General features: G+C 61.7%; 2 protein-coding genes across 4 annotated transcripts in view; one reads left to right on the forward strand and one right to left on the reverse strand.

Annotated features, from left to right (window-relative positions):
* Positions 1–827: 827 nt before the first annotated feature.
* Positions 828–2,554, forward strand: LOC311426059 (uncharacterized protein). Of its 3 annotated transcripts, none has more exons than XM_084502210.1 (3): positions 828–1,254; positions 1,391–1,699; positions 1,733–2,554. In XM_084502210.1, the coding sequence occupies exons 1-3, from the start codon at positions 909–911 to the stop codon at positions 2,194–2,196; spliced, it is 1,119 nt and encodes a 372-aa protein (XP_084358336.1). In that variant the 5' UTR covers positions 828–908; the 3' UTR covers positions 2,197–2,554. The 3 variants fall into 3 exon arrangements, with proteins under 3 accessions (XP_084358336.1, XP_084358335.1, XP_084358334.1); XM_084502209.1 differs by having other exon boundaries at positions 832–1,254; positions 1,391–1,531; positions 1,565–2,554; XM_084502208.1 differs by having other exon boundaries at positions 832–1,254; positions 1,391–2,554.
* A 203-nt stretch (positions 2,555–2,757) lies between these two features.
* LOC311426118 (uncharacterized protein) overlaps positions 2,758–21,629 on the reverse strand; it is a gene marked incomplete at its 5' end in the record, with an annotated part of 21,598 nt that continues 2,726 nt past the window's right edge. Inside the window, 9 exons of the mRNA XM_084502288.1 lie at positions 2,758–4,592; positions 5,834–5,917; positions 7,285–7,464; positions 8,811–8,975; positions 9,075–9,189; positions 9,276–9,472; positions 13,960–14,129; positions 17,980–18,182; positions 20,847–21,241. Coding sequence (XP_084358414.1) covers positions 2,907–4,592; positions 5,834–5,917; positions 7,285–7,464; positions 8,811–8,975; positions 9,075–9,189; positions 9,276–9,472; positions 13,960–14,129; positions 17,980–18,182; positions 20,847–21,241 — 3,195 coding nt within the window. The 3' untranslated portion in view covers positions 2,758–2,906. The remainder of the gene's footprint in view (positions 4,593–5,833; positions 5,918–7,284; positions 7,465–8,810; positions 8,976–9,074; positions 9,190–9,275; positions 9,473–13,959; positions 14,130–17,979; positions 18,183–20,846; positions 21,242–21,629) is intronic.

Here is a 21,629-nt window from a genome sequence, read left to right on the forward strand (position 1 = left end):
GCGCGCATGCGCGGAGGGGAGGGGGCGGTTGCCACGGTAACGGAGCGAGGGGCGGGGCTTGTCGCTATGGTAACAGGGAGGGAGGGGGAGCGATTGCCGTGGTAACGGAGCGAGGGGCGGGGCTTGTTGCTATGGTAACGGGGAGCGAGGGGCGGGGCGCGACTCTTAAAGGGGCCGCGTCCCGCTGTGGGGACACTTGGAGTGGGGGGGGGCCCAAATCCCTCCCCAGGGACCCCATTGGGTGCCCCCCCCGCCCTATAGGCGCCCCCGAATCATATGGAGAGCCCCCAAATCCCCATAGGGACCCCCCCAGCCCTAAAGGGCCCCCCTTTAACCCCATTACCCCCCTAAACCCCATAAGGCCCCCCCCAAACCCCATAAAGACCCCCCCAAAACCCCACAGGGACCCCCAAAAACCCCACACCCCCCCCCCAGGACCCCCCTATTCCATAGGGACCCCCCCGTTAACCACAGTAACCCCCCCCCAAAGCTCCCTTTCCCCTAAACCCCCCCCTCCCCTACAACACCCCCTTCCCCTAAAGCCCCCCTCCCCTAAAAAGCCCCCCCGCCTCCTAAATCTCCCCCCCCCACACCCCAATTTTGGGGTTCCCCCCCCCAAAACTCTCCGTTTTCAACCCTTTATTCATCGCGTTCTCCCGCAGAGGAAAAGCTTACAGCCGCCGCCTGGACACCCGACACCCCCAAAATCCCCCCTTTTCCCACCCAAAATTTTATTTATTTAACCCCACCCCCCCCAAAAAAAAATAAAAATAAAAATAAAAATAAAAAATAAAAACCCCACCGGGGTCCCCCTCCCCCCCCAGCCCGGCACAAAGCACCTTTGCATAGATCGTGTTGAAAAGGAACCTATTTTACATGGGGCTGTACAGGGGGCCGCGCCCCCGCCAATGTACACGGGTAAAAAACGGCCCCCCCGGGGCCCCCCCCCTCCCCCCAAAACGCCCCCCCACCTCCCCGCCGCAAGATGGCCGCCGGCGGGGACAAGATGGCCGCCGGAAAAGCGGAGGAGCCCAGGGGGCAAGATGGCCGCCGGAGCCGGCGGCCGCTGGAGTCAAGATGGCTGCTGGGATGCAGGGGGCCAAGATGGCCGCCGGCTACGGGGGTCCGCGTGGGTTAAGATGGCGGCCAAGGAGGTGGTGTGGTCCGGTTTAAGATGGCCGCCGGATGTGACGGCTGTTGGAGGCAAGATGGCTGCCAGCATGGGTATCCATTGGAGACAAGATGGCCGCCAAGGTGGGTGTGTGTTGGAGACAAGATGGCCGCCAGCACGGGTGTCTGTTGGAGCCAAGATGGCTGCCGAGGTGGATGTGTCTTGGAGCCAAGATGGCCGCCAGCATTGGTGTCTGTTGGAGCCAAGATGGCCGCCAAGGTGGATGTGTGTTGGAGCCAAGATGGCCGCCAAGGTGGATGTGTGTTGGAGACAAGATGGCCGCCAGCATGGGTGTCTGTTGGAGACAAGATGGCCACCATGTCCTGCACTGTCTGGAGCCAAGATGGCCGCTGGTTGCTGGGAGCAAGATGGCCGCCAACTCTATGCCCACCCGGAGCAAGATGGCCGCCGGTGGCTGCGATCGCTGGGGCCAAGATGGCCGACGGGGGCGCGACGAAGAGGAAGGCGCTGAGGTTGAGGCAAGATGGCCGCCAGGTCTGACGTCACAGCATTCAAGATGGCCGCCTCGTCTGATATCACGGGCTTCAAGATGGCCGCCAGTCCTGAGGCACGCTGGGAACAAGATGGCTGCCGCTTCTGACGTCACGGGATGCAAGATGGCCGCCACTTCCTCTGACATCACGGGGATCAAGATGGCTGCCAGCTGTGACGTCACCTGCTTCAAGATGGCCGCCTCTTCTGACATCACTTCCTTCAAGATGGCCGCCCGCGGTGACATCACAGGATTCAAGATGGCCGCCGGATATGACATCATAACAGTCAGTGTCACGGCTTTGACGTCACTACCGGCCTCCAGGCGGCCATCTTGGTGGTCGGCCATCTTGGATGTCGGCCATCTTGGATGTCGGCCATCTTGGGGGGCCGCTGAGCTCAGCCAGTCAGAGGACACCAGGGCGGCCATCTTGGTAGTCGGCCATCTTGAAACGTCAGCCATCTTGGGTGTCAGCCATCTTGGACGTCGGCCATCTTGGATGTCGGCCCTCTTGGATGTCGGCCATCTTTGATGTCATCCATCTTGAAACGTCAGCCATCTTGGATGTCGGCCATCTTGAGCGGTCGGCCATCTTGGACGTCAGCCATCTTAGATGCGAGCCATCCTCAAACGCCAGCCATCTTGGACGTTGCCCATCTCGAACTGTCAGCCATCTTGCATGTCGGCCATCTTGAATTGTCAGCCATCTTGAGGTGTCGGCCATCTTGGACGTCAGCCATCTTGGAGGTTAGCCATATTGGGGTCGGCCATCTTGAAATGTCGGCCATCTTGGATGTCAGCCATCTCAGATGTCGGCCATCTTGGAGGTCGACCATCTTGGAGGCCAGCCATCTTGGAGGTCGGCCATCTTGGACGTCAGCCATCTTCAAATGCCAGCCATCTTGGACATTGGCCATCTCAAACTGTCAACCACCTTGCATGTTGGCCATCTTGAGCTGTCAGCCATCTTGGACGTCAGCCATCTTGGGATGTCAGCCATCTTGGAGATCGGCCATCTTGAAATGTCAACCATCTTGGACATCAGCCATCTCAGATGTCGGCCATCTTGGACGTCAACCATCTTGTCTGCCGGCCATCTTGCGAGGCCGCCCGCCGGCCCTTTCCGAGCGCCGCCGGCGGCCATATTGGCCGCGCCCTCTCCTCTCTCCCACCCGCCGCGCCCGGCCCCTCCCCGGCCGCCTGTCGGCCATCTTGCCGGCCCCCTCGGGGGGCAGCGGGGGGTCACGTCTTGGCCTTGCGGCCTCGCAGAGCCGCCGCCGGTGCCGGGGGAGGCTCGGGGGGCGTCGTGGGCCCCCCGGGGGCGCCGGCGGTGCCGGTGGCGCATCGCCGCGGGGGCTGCCGCCTCCTCCTCCTCCTGGCGGGCGGCGGCGGGGGCCGGCGGCGGCGGTGCCGCGGAGCCCCCCCGGCCCCCCTGCGGCGCCGCTTGGCCGGGGGGGGCCTGCGGCGGGGGGCTTCGTCCCCGCTCCCCTCGTGGTCGGAGGAAGAGGAGGAGGAGGAGGAGGAGAACGGGGAGGAAGGCGGCGGGGAGGCGCGGGGGCGCCGTCGCCGTCCGGGCTCGCGCTCCAGGGGGGCCATGAGGGCCCCCCCCGGGTGCCGCCGGGTGCTGCGGGGGGCCGGGGGGGGCGAGGCGCTGCTGTCGGGGGACGCCCGCTTGGGGGGGCGCCCCCGCCGCCGTTTCTCGGGGCTGGGGGGGGCGGCGGGGGCCGAGCCCCCCATAGAGGGGGGGGCACCCCCGGCGCCGCCGCGAGCCGGCCGCCCCCGGCGCCGCTGTTTGCCGGGGGGGGAGCGGCGTCGGCGCGGGCCCCCCCGGCGTTTCGGGGGGCGGCCCCGGCGGCGTTTGGGGGGCGCGGGGCTGGCGGCGGGGCTGCCGGGCCCCCCCTCGGGGTCGTGGCGGCGGCGGCGGGGGCGTCCCGGGGCCGGGGGGGGCTCCAGGACGGTGACCAGGCGGCCGGGGAGCTGCCGCAGCACTTTGGCCGCCGGCCCCGGCGCGCGGCTCTGCCGGATCTCCACGTCCGCGCTGCGGCGCCGCCGGGGGCCCCGGGGGGGTGGGGGGGGAGGAGGAGGAGGAGGAGGAGGAGGAGGAAGGGGAGGGGGAGGGGGGGGTGATGACGTCACGCTCGGGGGCTCTGACGTCAGCGGGGAGGGGGCGGGGGGCGGGGAAGGGGGTGGAGGGGGTGGGGGCGAGGCCGCGGTCGCCGGCGCCGGGTTGGGTGCCGGGGAGGGGGGTAGAGTCAGCGGGGTGGGGGCGGGCGGTGACGTCACCGGCGGCGGGTGTGACGTCAGCGGTGAGGGCGGTGACGTCGGCGGCGCGGGCGGTGATGGCGGCGGCGCGGGCGGTGACGGCGGCGGCGCCGGGGGCGGCACGGGCGGTTGTGACGTCACCGGGGCGGGCTGTGACATCACCGGGGCTGCTTGTGACGTCATCGCCGTGGCTTGTGACGTCACCGGCGTCGATTCTGATGTCACCGGAGCCGGTTGTGATGTCACCGTGGTGGCGGGGGGCGGCGTCGGCGTCACCGTCCCCGCGGGGACCTGCGGCGTCGCCGGCGCTGATGTCACCGGGGCGGGGCGTGACGTCACCGGGGCGGCGTGTGACGTCAGCGGGGCGCCGTGTGACGTCACCGTGGCGCCGTGTGACGTCAGCGGGCGGGGGGAGGCGGTGGCGGCCGCCCGCAGGCGCTGGCTGGCGCGGGTGCCGGCGCGCTCGGGGAGGGGCCGGGGGGGGCCCCGCGCCCTGCGGGGGGGTCTGCGGGGACCCCCGGGGCCTTCGTCGCCCCCCCCCGGGGTGGCCCCCGCCCCCCCGGCCCCCGGGGCTGCTTCCTCCTCCTCCTCTTCCTCGGCCGGCAGCCGGAAGCGCCCCTCGCCCTTGGCCTGGTCGATGTCCTTGCGCGCCGCCTCCACCTGCTCCTGGAGGGGGGGGGGGGGGGGAAAAAGGGGGCACCCATGGGTGCTGGGAGCCGTGGGGGGGGGTGAGGGTGCCCCCACCCCACAGCCAGACCCGTGTGGGGGGCGCTTGTCCCGTAGTGGGGGGCGCCCAGGTCATAGTGGGGTGTTCCCAGTTGTTACTGGGAGGTACTGGGAGTCCTACAGCCCCTCCTGGAGCACCCATGGGTGCCCCCACCCGTAACAGGGACCTATGGGTGCCCCCACCCCATAGCCAGACCCCTGTGGATATCCTTTATCCCATTGTGGGTGCCCCCCAGCTCATACTGGTGTCTCCCCAGTTCTTACTGGGAGCTACTGGGTGTCCCCCAGCTTCCTCCAGAGCACCCATGGGTGCCCCCACCCATATTAGGCACCTATGGGTGCCCCCACCCCATACCCACTCCCTGGTAGATGTCCCTTATCCCACGACCCAACACCAGTGGCTGCCCCCAGCTCATACTGGTGTCTCCCCAGTTCTTACTGGGAGCTACTGGGAATCCCCCCGCCCCTCCTGGAGCACCCATGGGTGCCCCCACCCATATTAGGGTCCTATGGGTGCCCCCACCCCATAGCCAGACCCCCGTGGGTGTCACTTCTTTCATAGTGGGTGACCCCCAGGTCATACTGGTGTCTCCCCAGTTGCTACTGGGAGATACTGGGAATCCCCCAGCCCCTCCCTGGAGCACCCATGGGTGCCCCCACCCATTTTAGGCACCTATGGGTGCCCCCACCCCATACCCAGCCCCCCATGGGTGTCCCTTATTCTGTGGTTGTACACCAGTAAGTGTCCCCCACGGCATACTGGTGTGTCCCCAGTTGTTACTGGGAGCTACTGGGAATCCCCCAGCCCTTCCCTGGAGCACCCATGGGTGCCCCCACCCATATTAGGGTCCTATGGGTGCCCCCACCCCATAGCCAGACCCCCATGGGTGTTCCTTGACCCATAATGGGTGCCCCCCAGCTCACACTGGTGTGGCCCCAGTTCTTACTGGGAGCTACTGGGCATCCCCCAGCCCCTCCTGGAGCACCCATGGGTGCCCCCACCCATTTTAGGCACCTATGGGTGCCCCCACCCCATACCCACACCCTGGTAGATGTCCCTTATCCCACGACCCAACACCAGTGGCTGCCCCCAGCTCACACTGGTGTCTCCCCAGTTCTTACTGGGAGCTACTGGGAGTCCCCCCGCCCCCCCCCAGCACCCATGGGTGCCCCCCACCCACCTCGGCCTGCTTCAGCTCCTCTCGGCTGACGTCCTCCAGCGAGGCCTCCAGGAAGTTCATGGCGTAGCGCTCGATGGGCGTCAGCTGCGGCAGCGCCCGGCACCGTCACCAAAAACCCCCAAAATGGCCCCAAAATCCACCCCCCCGGCAACCTCGGTGGGCCCCAAACGTCCCCAATGTCCCCAAATGTCCTCATTGACCCCAAATGTCCCCAGATATCCTGATATCCCTAAATGTCCCCAAATGTCCCCAATGTCCCCAAATGTCCCCAAATATCCCCAATGTCCCCAACAGCCCCAAATGTCCCCAAACGTCCCCAAAACATCCCCACATCCCCCGTTCCCCTCCTGGCCACTCCCTCATATCCCCCATGTCCCCCCCGTGTCCCCATTGTCCCCCCACGCCCTCCCCATGCCCCCACTGTCCCCATGTCCCCCCATTGTCCCCACTACACCTTCCCCATGTCCCCCCCTTGTCCCCATGTCCCCATTGTGTCCCCCCATTGCCCCCATGTCCCCCCCATGTCCCTATTGTCCCCATTGTCCCCCCATGTCCCCATTGTGTCCCCATGTCCCCAATGTCCCCATGTGTCCCCCTATTGTCCCCATGTCCCCCCACTGTCCCCATGTCCCCCCATGTTCCCATTGTCCCCGTGTCCCCCTATTGTCCCCGTGTCCCCCCCCGTGCCCCCATTGTCCCCATGTCCCTATTGTCCCCATATCCCCCCATGCCCCCATGTCCCCAATGTCCCCATATCCCCCCATATCCCCCCACTGTCCCCATGTCCCCCCATTGTCCCCATGTCCCCCCACTGTCCCCGTGTCCCCCCATTGTCCCCATGTCCCCCCACTGTCCCCGTGTCCCCCCACTGTCCCCATATCCCCCCACTGTCCCCATGTCCCCAATGTCCCCATATCCCCCCACTGTCCCCATGTCCCCCCATGCCCCCATGTCCCTATTGTCCCCATATCCCCCCATGTCCCCATGTCCCCCCACTGTCCCCATGCCCCCATGCCCCCATTGTCCCCATGTCCCCCCATGCCCCCATGTCCCCACTGTCCCCCCATGTCCCCCCACTGTCCCCATATCCCCCCATGTCCCCCCACTGTCCCCATGTCCCCATTGTCCCCCCAATGTCCCCATATCCCCCCACTGTCCCCATGTCCCCCTATTGTCCCCATGTCCCCCCCCATGTCCCCATGCCCCCATTGTCCCCATGTCCCCCCACTGTCCCCATGTCCCCCCATTGTCCCCATGTCCCCCCAATGTCCCCATATCCCCCCACTGTCCCCATATCCCCCCGCTGTCCCCATGTCCCCCCACTGTCCCCATATCCCCCCATGTCCCCATGTCCCCCCACTGTCCCCATGCCCCCATGCCCCCCTTGTCCCCATTGTCCCCCCAATGTCCCCATGTCCCCCCTGTCCCCCCGCGTCCCCCCGTGCCCCCACCTGCTCGACGAGGGCGGCGATCTCCTGCTCGGCCTTGGAGAGCTCCTCTTCGGCCTCGCGGGCGCCGCGCTCCTCCTCGGGGCTGAGGCTCTCGCTGAACTCGGCCAGCGCCGCCACGCGCTCCGCCTGCGCCTGCGAGGCCGCGCGGATGTCCTCGGGGTCCTCCGCCCCGCACAGCGCCTGCCGGGGGGACAACGGGGACGTTGGGGGCGGCGGGGGGACAACGGGGGCGTTGGGGGACAATGGGGACGTTGGGGACGGCGGGGGGTGTGGGGGCGTTGGGGACATCGAGGGACATCGGGGTGTTGGGGATGTCAAGGGGTGTAGGTTGGGTGTTGGGGATGTCAAGGATGAGGACATGGGGTGTTGGGGACATCAAGGGGACATCGGGGGACATGGGGGTGTTGGGGACATCAAGGGACATTGGGGGATGAGGGGGTGTTGGGGACGTCAAGGGATGTAGGTTGGGTGTTGGGGATGTCAAGGATGAGGACATGGGGTGTTGGGGACATCAAGGGGACATCAAGGGACATGGGGACGTTGGGGACATCGAGGGACATCAGGGTGTTGGGATCATCAAGGGGACATCAAGAATATGGCCATGGGGGTGTTGGGGACATCAAGGGACATGGGGACGTTGGGGACATCAAGGGATGTAGGTTGGGTGTTGGGGACATCAAGGATCTGGTCATGGGGTGTTGGGGACATCAAGGGGACATCGGGGGACATGGGGGTGTTGGGGACGCCAATGGGGACATGCTGGGGACATGGTTGGGGATACTGTTGGGAATTTCATTGGGGACATGGTTGGGGACATGAAGATGTCATTGGGGACATTGTTGGGGACATTGCTGGGAACATGGTTGGGAACGTCATTGGGGACATCACTGGGGACACGTTGGGGACATCGTTGGGGACATTATGGGGGTATTTTTGGAAATGTCATTGGGGACACAACTGGGGACACGTTGGGGACACCATTGGGGACATGGTTGGGAATGTCATTGGGGACACGTTGGGGACATGTTGGGGACATCATTGGGGATATGGTTGGGGACATTATGGGGTTATTTTTGGGAATGTCATTGAGGACGTCACTGGGGACATGGTTGGGGACATCTTGGGGACATCATTGGGAATATTGTTGGGAACGTCATTGGGGACACGTTGGGGACGCGTTGGGAACATCATTGGGGACACGAAGACGTCGTTGAGGACACGTTGGGGACATCTTGGGGACATGGTTGGGGATATTGTTGGGAATGTCATCGGGGACACATTGGGAACACCATTGGGGACGCGTTGGGGACATCGTTGGGGATATGGTTGGGGACATTATGGGGTTATTTTTGGGAATGTCATTGGGGACATCGTTGGGGACATGGTTGGGGACATCTTGGGGACACGAAGACGTCGTTGGGGACACGTTGGGGACATCTTGGGGACATCGTTGGGGATATTGTTGGGAATGTCATTGGGGACGCGTTGGGGACACGTTGGGGACGCGTTGGGGACCCGCATCTGACCTGCTCCAGGATGTGCGTGCGCCGGGTGGCCGCGGGGTCCTCGTCCTCCTCCTGCGGCCCATCCCTGTCCCTGTCCCTGTCCCTGTCCCTGTCCTTGTCCTTGTCCTTGTCCTTGGCGTCCCCATCCCTCTCGGGCGCCATGTCGAAGAGCTCCCGGATGGTTTGCTTGGGGACAACGCCACAGCGGAGGGGTCACCGGGGGGGTCTTTTTATCATCCCCAAGTGCCACCAAGTGCCACCAAGTGTCACCAAGTGTCCCCTCACCTGCTTGAAGTAGGCGGTGGTGAAGTTGCCCCCCTCGATGGCCATGTCCCCCAGCATCCTCTTCTGGTTGGCCTTTTTGAGGATGTTCTCCTCCACCGTGCGCTCGCTGATCAACCTGGGGGAAACCCCAAAAAACTTGAGTTTGGGGGAAAAACCGACAAAAACGGACAAAAAGGGGACGAAAAGGGGGACGTCACCCACCGGTAGATGTGGACGTCGCGGGTCTGGCCGATGCGGTGGCAGCGGTCCTGGGCCTGGGCGTCCATGGTGGGGTTCCAGTCGCTGTCGTAGAAGACGACGGTGTCGGCCCCCGCCAGGTTGACCCCGACCCCGCCGCTGCGGGTGGAGAGGATGAAGCAGAAGATGCGCTTGTCGGCGTTGAAGCGCTCCATCAGGGCCTGCAAGGGAGGGGGAGGCGGGTTGGGGGGGGGTCCCGGGGGTGGGGGGGAGGTGGGGGGTCTATAGGGTGGAGTTTGGGGCATGGGGACCCTATGGAAGGGGTCCTAAATATCGAAATCCTATATAAAAGGTGTCAAAATCCTATATAGGAAGGTGATGGAGAAGTCAAATCTTGCCCAGGAGGATGTCAAAATGGGTTGGGAGGGGGTCCCGGGGGGTGGGGGGTCTATAGGGTGGTGTAGGAACACATATAGACCCTATAAGTGTTCCTAAAGGTCTTGATCCTATATAGAAGATGTCAAGATCCCATATGGGAAGGTGATGGAGAACCCAAATCCTGCCCAGGAGGATGTCAAGGTGGGTTGGGAGGGGGTCCCGGGGGGTGGGGGGGACGTGGGGGGTCTATAGGGTGGGGTTTGGGGTGTGGGGGCCCTATGGAAGAGGTCCTAAATATCACAATCCTATATAGAAGATGTCAAGATCCCATATGGGAAGGTGATGGAGATCCCAAATCCTGCCCAGGAGGATGTCAAAATGGGTTGGGAGGGGGTCCCGGGGGGTGGGGGGGACGTGGGGGGTCTATAGGGTGGAGTTTGGGGCATGGGGACCCTATGGAAGGGGTCCTAAATGGCTTAATCCTATATAGAAGGTGTCAAAATCCCATAAAGGAAGGTGATGGAGAACCCAAATCCTGCCCAGGAGGATGTCAAAATGGGTTGGGAGGGGGTCCCGGGGGGTGGGGGGGACGTGGGGGGTCTATAGGGTGGGGTTTGGGGCATGGGGACCCTATGGAAGGGGTCCTAAATGGCGTAATCCTATATAGAAGGTGTCAAAATCCCATAAAGGAAGGTGATGGAGAACCCAAATCCTACCCAGGAGGATGTCAAAGTGGGTTGGGAGGGGGTCCACGGGGGTGGGGGGGAGGTGGGGGGTCTATAGGGTGGAGTTTGGGGCGTGGGGACCCTATGGAAGGGGTCCTAAATGGCTTAATCCTATATAGAAGGTGTCAAAATCCCATAAAAGAAGGTGATGGGACACCCAGATTATGCCCAGGAGGATGTCAAAATGGGTTGGGAGGGGGTCCCGGGGGTGGGGGGGACGTGGGGGGTCTATAGGGTGGGGTTTGGGGTGTGGGGGCCCTATGGAAGAGGTCCTAAATATCACAATCCTATATAGAAGATGTCAAGATCCCATATGGGAAGGTGATGGAGATCCCAAATCCTGCCCAGGAGGATGTCAAAATGGGTTGGGAGGGGGTCCGGGGGGTGGGGGGGACGTGGGGGGTCTATAGGGTGGAGTTTGGGGCATGGGGACCCTATGGAAGGGGTCCCAAATGGCTTAATCCTATATAGAAGGTGTCAAAATCCCATAAAGGAAGGTGATGGAGAAGTCAGATCTTGCCCAGGAGGATGTCAAAATGGGTTGGGAGGGGGTCCGGGGGGTGGGGGGGACGTGGGGGGTCTATAGGGTGGTGTAGGGATGGGTATGGACCCCATAGGTGTTCCTAAATATCGTAATCCTATATAAAAGGTGTCAAGATCCTATATGGGAAGGTGATGGAGAACCCAAATCTTGCTCAGGAGGACGTCAAGGTGGGTTGGGAGGGGGTCCCGGGGGTGGGGGGGGACGTGGGGGGTCTATAGGGTGGGGTTTGGGGCATGGGGATCCTATGGAAGGGGTCCTAAATGGCTTAATCCTATATAAAAGGTGTCAAAATCCTATATAGGAAGGTGATGGAGAAGTCAAATCTTGCCCAGGAGGATGTCAAAATGGGTTGGGAGGGGGTCCAGGGGGGTGGGGGGAAGGTGGGGGGTCTATAGGGTGGTGTAGGAATGGGTATGGACCCTATAGGTGTTCCTAAATATCGTAATCCTATATAGAAGGTGTCAAGATCCCATATGGGAAGGTGATGGAGATCCCAAATCCTGCCCAGGAGGATGTCAAAATGGGTTGGGAGGGGGTCCCAGGGGTGGGGGGGAGGTGGGGGGTCTATAGGGTGGGGTTTGGGGCATGGGGACCCTATGGAAGGGGTCCTAAATATCGAAATCCTATATAAAAGGTGTCAAAATCCCATAAAAGAAGGTGATGGGACACCCAGATTATGCCCAGGAGGATGTCAAAATGGGTTGGGAGGGGGTCCCGGGGGGTGGGGGGGAGGTGGGGGGTCTATAGGGTGGTGTAGGAACAGGTATGGACCCCATAGGTGTTCCTAAATATCGTAATCCTATATAGAAGGTGTCAAGATCCCATAAAGGAAGGTGATGGAGATCCCAAATCCTGCCCAGGAGGATGTCAAGGTGGGTTGGGAGGGGGCCCCGGGGGGTGGGGGGGACTTAGGGGGTCTATAGGGTGGGGTTTGGGGTGGGGCGGCCCTATGGAAGGGGTCCTAAATATCGAAATCCTATATAAAAGGTGTCAAAATCCCATAAAGGAAGGTGATGGAGAACCCAAATCCTGCCCAGGAGGATGTCAAGGTGGGTTGGGAGGGGGTCCGGGGGGTGGGGGGGGACGTGGGGGGTCTATAGGGTGGGGTTTGGGGCATGGGGACCCTATAGAATGGCTCCCAAATGGCTCAATCCCATATACGGACCCTCCACGACCTCCACAAGCCCCCCACATCCCCCCAAATCCCCCCATTTTCCCCTAAAAGCCCCCAAACCCCCCCATTTCCCCCCCAAACCCCCCTTTTTACCTCTCCACCTCCCCTCTACCTCCCCCTTTCCCCCCTCCTTTGTGTCCCCTTTGTGTCCCTTTGTGTCCCCATGTCCCCCCCACGCCCCCAATTTCCCCACAACCCCCCCAAATCCCCCCCAAACCCCCCCAATTCCCCCAATTTCTTCCCATTTTCCCCGTTTTCCCCCCTTTCCCCCCTTTTCTCCCCATTTTCCCCCCTTTTTTCCCCTTTACCCCCTCCTTGGCATCCCTTTATGTCCCTTTATGTCCCTTTACGTCCCTTTACGTCCCCTTTATGTCCCTTTAGTGCCCCCCATGTCCCCTTTACGCCCCTTTATGTCCCTTTACGTCCCTTTATGTCCCTTTTTATCCCCTTTATGTCCCCTTATGTCCCTTTATGTCCCCTTTATGTCCCTTTATGTCTCTTTTTATCCCCTTTATGTCCCTTTAGTGTCCCTTTACGTCCCTTTACGTCCCTTTATGTCCCCTTTATGTCCCTTTATGTCCCTTTATGTCCCTTTATGTCCCCTTTATGTCCCTTTATGTCCCTTCAGTGCCCCCCATGTCCCCTTTATGTCCCTTTACGTCCCTTTACGTCCCTTTTTATCCCCTTTAAGTCCCTTTATGTCCCTTTATGTCCCTTTACGTCCCCTTTACGTCCCCTTTACATCCCCTTTATGTCCCTTTATGTCCCTTTATGTCCCCTTTACGCCCCTTTACGTCCCTTTATGTCCCCTTTATGTCCCTTTATGCCCCTTTACATCCCCTTTATGTCCCCTTTATGTCCTCTTTACGTCCCTTTATGTCCCTTTATATCCCCTTTATGTCCCTTTATATCCCCTTTATGTCCCTTTACGTCCCCTATACGTCCCCTTTATGTCCCTTTATGTCCCTTTATGTCCCCTTATATCCCTTTATGTCCCCTTTATGCCCCTTTATGCCCCTTTATGTCCCCTTTGTGTCCCTTTAGTGTCCCTTTAGTGTCCCTTTATGCCCCTTTATATCCCCTTTACGCCCCTTTATGTCCCTTTACGTCCCCTTATGTCCCTTTATGTCCCTTTATGTCCCCTTTGTGTCCCTTTATGTCCCTTTATGCCCCTTTACGTCCCTTTATGTCCCCTTTACGTCCCCTATACGTCCCCTATACATCCCCTTTATGCCCCTTTATATCCCCTTTATGTCCCTTTATGTCCCTTTATATCCCCTTTATGTCCCTTTACGTCCCCTATACGTCCCCTTTATGTCCCTTTATGTCCCCTTTATGTCCCTTTATGTCCCTTTTTATCCCCTTTATGTCCCTTTATGTCCCTCTATGTCCCTTTACGTCCCTTTACGTCCCCTTTACGTCCCTTTACGTCCCTTTATGTCCCCTTTATGTCCCTTTATGTCTCTTTTTATCCCCTTTATGTCCCTTTAGTGTCCCTTTACGTCCCTTTATGTCCCCTTTATGTCCCCTTTATGTCCCTTTATGTCCCTTTTTATCCCCTTTATGTCCCTTTATGTCCCCTTTATGTCCCTTTGTGTCCCTTTATGCCCCTCTATGTCCCCTTTACGTCCCTTTATGTCCCTTTATGCCCCTTTACGTCCCCTTTACGCCCCTTTATGTCCCTTTACGTCCCTTTATGTCCCCTTTATGTCCCCTTTATGTCCCTTAATGTCCCTTTAGTGCCCCCCATGTCCCCTTTATGTCCCTTTACGTCCCTTTATGTCCCTTTATGTCCCCTTTATGTCCCCTTTACGCCCCTTTATGTCCCTTTATGTCCCCTTTAGTGCCCCCCATGTCCCCTTGTGTCCCCCCCGGCGTCCCCCCCACCTGTCTCTGCTCCACGCGGGTGCTGCCGTCGAGGCGCAGGTAGATGTGGCCGTGGTAGGTGAGGAAGCGCTCGAGGACGTCGAGCATGCGCGTCATCTGCGTGAAGATCAGCACGCGGTGCGCCCCCGCCTTCAGCCGACGCAGCAGCGCCGCCAGCGTCTGCAGCTTCCCTGGGGGGGGGACACGGGGTCACGGCGGGGGACGGGGTGGCGTGTGGGGACGTGGGGGTGGCGTTTGGGGACATGGGGACAGCGTTTGGGGACGTGGGGGCAGCGTTTGGGGACGTTGGGGTGGCATTGGGGACGTGGGGATGGTGTTTGGGGACATGGGGGCAGCATTTGTGGACATTGGGGTGTCATTGGGGACATTGGGGACAGTGTTGGGGACATTGGGGACAGCGTTTGGGGATGTTGGGGACATTGGGGATGGCGTTTGGGGACATGGGGACAGCGTTTGGGGACGTTGGGGGCAGCGTTGGGGACATGGGGACATCACTGGGGACGTGGGGACAGCATTTGGGGAGGTGGGGGCGGCATTTGGGGACGTTGGGGTGGCATTGGGGACATGGGGACAGCGTTTGGGGACGTTGGGGCAGCATTTGGGGACATTGGGGGCAGCGTTGGGGACATGGGGACAGCGTTTGGGGACGTTGGGGTGGCATTGGGGACATGGGGACGGTGTTTGGGGACATGGGGGCAGCATTTGGGGACGTTGGGGACATTGGGGATGGCGTTTGGGGACGTTGGGGGCAGCATTGGGGACGTGGGGACAGCATTTGGGGACGTTGGGGACAGCATTGGGGACATGGGGACAGCGTTTGGGGACGTTGGGGGCAGCGTTTGGGGATGTTGGGGCAGCGTTTGGGGACATTGGGGGCAGCGTTGGGGACATGGGGACAACGTTTGGGGACATTGGGGCAGCGTTTGGGGACATTGGGGGCAGCATTGGGGACATGGGGACATCACTGGGGACGTGGGGACAGCATTTGGGGACGTGGGGGCGGCGTTTGGGGACGTTGGGGTGGCATTGGGGACATGGGGACAGCGTTTGGGGACGTTGGGGGCAGCGTTGGGGACATGGGGACATCACTGGGGACGTGGGGACAGCGTTGGGGACGTGGGGGCAGTGTTTGGGGACATGGGGACGTCTTTGGGGACATGGGGATGGTGTTTGGGGACATGGGGGCAGCATTTGGGGACGTTGGAGACATTGGGGATGGCGTTTGGGGACATGGGGACATCACTGGGGACGTGGGGACAGTATTTGGGGACATGGAGGCGGCGTTTGGGGACAGTGGAGTGTCATTGGGGGACATGGGGATGGCATTTGGGGACATGGGGACAGCATTTGGGGACATGGAGGCAGCATTGGGGACATGGGGATGGCGTTTGGGGACATTGGGGTGTCATTGGGGACGTTGGGGACAGCGTTGGGGGCATTGGGGATGGCATTTGGGGACATGGGGGCAGCATTTGGGAACATTGGGGACACAACTGGGGACATTGGGGACATTGTTGGGGACATGGGGACACCCTAAGGACATGGGGACATCATTGGGGACATGGGGGCTTCGTTGGGGACGTCTTCGGGGACATTGGGGACATCGCTGGGGATGTGGGGGCATCGTTGGGGACATGGGGACAGTGTTTGGGGACGTTGGGGTGTCATTGGGGACATGGGGGCATTGTTGGGGACATGGGCACGGCGTTTGGGGACATGGGGGCAGCTTTTGGGGACGTTGGGGACATCATTGGGGACATCGTTGGGGACATGGGGGCATCATTAGGGACATTGGGGACATCTTTGGGGATGTGGGGGCATCATTGGGGACATCACTGGGGACACTGGGGACATATTTAAGGACATGGGGGCATCATTGGGGACATGGGGACAGTGTTTGGGGACATTGGGGACACCAGTGGGGACATGGGGACACCATTAGGGACATTGAGGGCATTGTTGGGGACATTGGGGATGTCACTGGGGACACGAGGGCATCATTGGGGACATCACTGGGGACGTGGGGGCTTCATTGGGGACACGGGGACATGGTTGGGGACATCGCTGGGGACACGGGCGCAGGGGCCAGGGCTGTCACCAGGGCCATGGGGACGGCAGCGGGGGGACGGGGACACCGGGGGGGGACAGCGACGGTGGCCTCGGGGTGTCCCCAACACCCCCAGTGTGTCCCCAATGTCCCCGGTGTCACCAACACCCAGCAAGTCACCCAATGTCCCCATTGCCCCCGATGTCCTCCCAGTGTCCCCAAAGTCCCCATGCACCCCGATGGCCCAGATGGCCCCCTTCGCCCCAAATGTCCCCAACGTCCCCGTGTCCCCCCCGTGTCCCCCCAACGTCCCCATTTCCCCCCCAATGTCCCCTATGTCCCTGATATCCCCACTGTCCCCATGTCCCCCCAATGTCCCCAACATCCCCAATGTCCCCACTGTCCCCCATCCCCCCCGCTGTCCCCAATGTCCCCCCCCTCGTACCGGTCGTACTGTGTCCCCATTTCCCCCATATTGTCCCCAATGTCCCCGTTTCCCCCTAATATCCCCAATGTCCCTGATGTCCCCCCGCTGTCCCCAATGTCCCCGCTGTCCCCGTGTCCCCCCCCTCGTACCGCAGTCGCACTGTGTCCCCATTTCCCCCATCATGTCCCCAATGTCCCCGTTTCCCCCATCATGTCCCCAATATCCCCATTCCCCCTGAATGTCCCCAATCACCCCAATGTCCCTGATGTCCCCGATGTCCCCCCAATGTCCCCAACGTCCCCAACGCCCCCCCCCTCGTACCGCAGTCGTACTGAGTCCCCATGTCCCCCCAATGTCCCCAGTGTCCCCGTTTCCCCCATAACGTCCCCATTCCCCCTGAATATCCCCAATGTCCCCAACCCCCCCACTGTCCCCATGTCCCCCCGTGTCCCCCCAATGTCCCCGATGTCCCCGTGTCCCCCCCCTCGTACCGCAGTCGTACTGTGTCCCCCCCATCCCCCCAATGTCCCCATTTCCCCCATCATGTCCCCAGTGTCCCCGTTTCCCCCATAACGTCCCCATCCCCCCCGATATCCCCATTCCCCCTGAATGTCCCCATCCCCCCTGAATGTCCCCAATGTCCCCAGTGTCCCCAACGTCCCCCCCCTCGTACCGCAGTCGCACTGTGTCCCCATTTCCCCCATCATGTCCCCAATGTCCCCGTTTCCCCCATCATGTCCCCAATGTCCCCATTCCCCCTGAATGTCCCCATTCCCCCTGATATCCCTGATGTCCCCTTGTCCCCCCGTGTCCCCCCAATGTCCCCAACGTCCCCAACGCCCCCCCCCTCGTACCGCAGTCGTACTGAGTCCCCATGTCCCCCCAATGTCCCCAATGTCCCCGTTTCCCCCATAATGTCCCCATTCCCCCTGAATGTCCCCAATCACCCCAATGTCCCTGATGTCCCCGATGTCCCCCCATGTCCCCAGTGTCCCCGTGTCCCCCCCCTCGTACCGCAGTCGTACTGTGTCCCCCCCATCCCCCCAATGTCCCCATTTCCCCCATCATGTCCCCAGTGTCCCCGTTTCCCCCATAACGTCCCCATCCCCCCCGATATCCCCATTCCCCCTGAATGTCCCCATCCCCCCTGAATGTCCCCAATGTCCCCAGTGTCCCCGTGTCCCCCCCCCTCGTACCGCAGTCGTACTGTGTCCCCATTTCCCCCATCATGTCCCCAATGTCCCCGTTTCCCCATTATGTCCCCAATGTCCCCATTCCCCCTGAATGTCCCCATTCCCCCTGATATCCCCGATGTCCCCTTGTCCCCCCGTGTCCCCCCAATGTCCCCAACGTCCCCAACGCCCCCCCCTCGTACCGCAGTCGTACTGAGTCCCCATGTCCCCCCAATGTCCCCAATGTCCCCGTTTCCCCCATAACGTCCCCATTCCCCCTGAATATCCCCAATGTCCCCAATCACCCCAGTGTCCCCGTGTCCCCCCGTGTCCCCCCAATGTCCCCAGTGTCCCCGTGTCCCCCCCCCTCGTACCGCAGTCGTACTGCACGAGCCGTGGGTCGGGGAAGCAGCCGCGGGTGGCGCTGAGCAGGGGGTGCAGGGCCCGGCTGCGCGGGGCCACCTCCGCCCGCAGCCGCTCCTCCAGCAGCGCCCGCTGCCGCTGCCGCCAGGGCGCCGGGTGCGAGGTGTGCAGCGCCACGGGGGGGGCCTCCACCGGCGGCAGCACGAAGGTGAACCTGCGGGGGGGGGGACAGGGGACAGCTGGGGACACTTGGGGACACTTCGGGGAGAGTTGGGGGCAAGTTGGGGGCACCTCGGGGATGTGGGGGCACGGGGACGGGGGGATATGGGGGGTCCTCGGGAGGTAGGATGTGTGGAGCACCACTGGTGGCAGCATAAAGATGAACCCTAGGGACATGGGGACACCTTGGGGACACTTTGGGGACACCTGGGGACAAGTTGGTGACACCTCGGGGACATAGGGACATGGGGACAGGGTGATATGGGGGATACAGGGGGTCCCCAGGGGGTACAAGGTGTGTAGCGCCACTGGTGGCAGCGCAAAGATGAACCTTAGGGACACTTTAGGGACATGGGGACACTTTGGGGACACCTTAGGGACACTTTGGGGACACTTGGGGACAAGTTGGGGAGAGTTTTGGGACGTGTGGACATGGGGACGGGGGGATATGGGGGGTCCCCGGGAGGTAGGATGTGTGGAGTACCACTGGTGGCAGCACAAAGATGAACCCTAGGGACATGGGGACACCTTGGGGACACCTTAGGGACACTTGGGGACAAGTTGGGGACACTTGGGGACAAGTTGGGGGCAACTTGGGGACATAGGGACATGGGGACGGGGGGATATGGGGGGTCCTCGGGAGGTAGGATGTGTGTAGTGCCACTGGTGGCAGCACAAAGATGAACCCTGGGGACATGGGGACACCTTGGGGACAGTTTGGGACACTTGGGGACAAGTTGGGGACAGGGTGGGGACATAGGGACACGGGGACAGGGGGATATGGGGGGTCCCCAGGAGGTAGGATGTGTGTAGTGCCACTGGTGGCAGCACAAAGATGAACCTTAGGGACACCTTGGGGACATGGGGACACTTTGGGGACAATTTAGGGACAGTTTGGGACACTTTGGGGACAGGTTGGGGAGAGTTTGGGGATGTGGGGACACAGGGATGGGGGATACAGGGGGTCCCCAAGGGGTACAAGGTGTGTAGCGCCACTGGTGGCAGCACAAAGATGAACCCTAGGGACACTTTAGGGACATGGGGACACTTTGGGGACACGTTGGGGACATTTGGGGACAAGTTGGGGAGAGTTTGGGGACGTGGGGACATGGGGACGGGGGGATATGGGGGGTCCTCGGGAGGTAGGATGTGTGTAGTGCCACTGGTGGCAGCATAAAAATGAACCCTAGGGACATGGGGACACCTTGGGGACAGTTTGGGGACACTTTGGGGACAAGTTGGGGACACTTGGGGACAAGTTGGGGGCAAGCTGGGGACACCTCGGGGATGTGGGGGCACGGGGACGGGGGGATATGGGGGGTCCTCGGGAGGTAGGATGTGTGGAGCGCCACTGGTGGCAGCATAAAGATGAAGCTGGGGACATGGGGACACCTTGGGGACACTTTGGGGACACCTTAGGGACAGTTTGGGACACTTGGGGATACTTGGGGGCGGGTTGGGGAGAGTTTGGGGACATAGGGACACGGGGACGGGGGGATATGGGGGGTCCCCAAGGAGTGTGACGTGTGGAGCACCACCAAGGGGAGCACAAAGATGAACCCTGGGGACATGGGGACACCTTGGGGACACTTTGGGGCCAGTTTGGGGGGGTAAAAAGGGGGTGAGGGGGTTTGGGGGGTAAAAGGGGGGGGGTAAGGGGGGATTTGGGGGGTAAAAGGGGGGGTAATGGGGGGTAAAAGGGGGGTGATGGGGGCAATAAGGGGGGTAAGGGGGGAGTTGGGGGGCCCATAAGGGGGTTGGGAGGGGCATAACGGGTTTGGGGGGGCCATAAGGGGCTTTGGGGGGGGGGCATAAAGGGTTTGGGGGGGCAATAAGGGGTTTGGGGGGGCATAAGGGGATTTTGGGGGGGCCATAAAAGGTTTGGGGGGGCATAAGGGAGTTTGGGGGGGGCAGTAAGGGGATTTGGGGGGGGGCCATAAGAGGTTTGGGGGGGCATAAGGGGATTTTGGGGGGCCATAAGGGCATTTGGGGGGGCAAATAAAAGTATTGGGGGGGCAATAAGGGGATTTGGGGGGCATAAGGGGATTTGGGGGGGCAATAAAAGGATTGGGGGGGCCACAAGGGATTTGGGGTGCAATAGGGGATTTGGGGGGGGGGGGTTAAAAGGATTGGGGGGGGCATAAGGGCATTTGGGGGGGGGCAATAAGGGATTTGGGGAAGCCATAAGGGATTTGGGGGGGCCAATAAAAGGATTGGGGGGGCCACAGGGGATTTTGGGGGGCAATAAGGGGATTGGAGGGGCAATAAAAGGATTGGGGGGGGCCACAGGGGATTTTGGGGGGGCAATAAGCGGGTTGGGGGGGCAATAAAAGCATTGGGGGGGCAATAAAAGGATTGGGGGGGCAATAAGGGGATTTGGGGGGGGCAATAAGGGGTTTGGGGGGGGCATAAGGGGATTTGGGGTGCAATAGGGGATTGGGGGGGGAATAAAAGGATTGGGGGGGGAGGCATAAGGGCATTTGGGGGGGGCAATAAGGGATTTGGGGGGCCACAAGGGATTTGGGGGGGCAATAAGCGGGTTGGGGGGGCAATAAGCGGGTTGGGGGGGCCACAGGAGATTTTGGGGGGGCCATAAGGGATTTGGGGGGCAATAGGGGATTTGGGGGGGGTCCCTTTTTGGGGTCCCCCCCCCCCGTACCTGTCGAGGAGGGGCGCCAGCTGCTGCAGCCTCTGCGGGGGGGCCAGGATGGCGCTGCCCAGGGCCCCCCCCCGCTGCCAAAAAGCCCCCAGCAGCCGGGGCCGGGGGGGGAGCTGAGCCAGGCGGCAGCGAGCCAGCCCCCCCCAGGGCCCCCAGGAGGAGGAAAAAGAAGCCAAAAACCCCGGGGGGGGGTCCGGAGGATCCGGGGGGGGGTCCTGAGCTTCCCAGGGGGGGTCCTGAGGCTCCGGGGGGGGGCCGGGGGGGGGCAGCAGGGTGCAGAGCTCCAGCACCTCGGTGCCGTAGACGGGGCCCAGCCCGCAGCGCAGCTCGTTCAGCCGCAGCAGCCGCTCCAGCCGCTCGGCCCGGGCACGGCCCCGCTTGGCCTCCAGGGCTTCCTGCCAAGAAGACAATTAATTAATTAGTTAATTAGCTAATTAGTTAAGTCATTAGGGGGAGTTATGGGATGGGGGGGGGAGTTAGGGCAAGAGGAGGGCGGTGGGGAAGGGAATGGGGGCGCGCGGTGGGATAAGGGGTGGGTATCCCCTCCCTGAAATCATTTAGGGCCCCCCCCGAAATGTTTTGGGACCCCCCCGTAACATTTAGGGATGCCCCTGAAATGTAGGGACCCCCCCCTGAAATTTGGGGACCCCCCACAAAGTTTAGGGGCTCCCCGATAAAGTTTGGGGACCCCATCCGTGAATTTAGGGACCCCAATTCCATTCCCAGCAGGCTTTAGGGAGCCAAATCCCCCCCCTAAAATAATTTAGGGGCCCCCCCGTAACA

This window comes from Aythya ferina (genome assembly GCF_964211825.1).
Source record: "Aythya ferina genome assembly, chromosome: 37".
NCBI classification, from domain to species: Eukaryota; Metazoa; Chordata; class Aves; order Anseriformes; family Anatidae; genus Aythya; species Aythya ferina.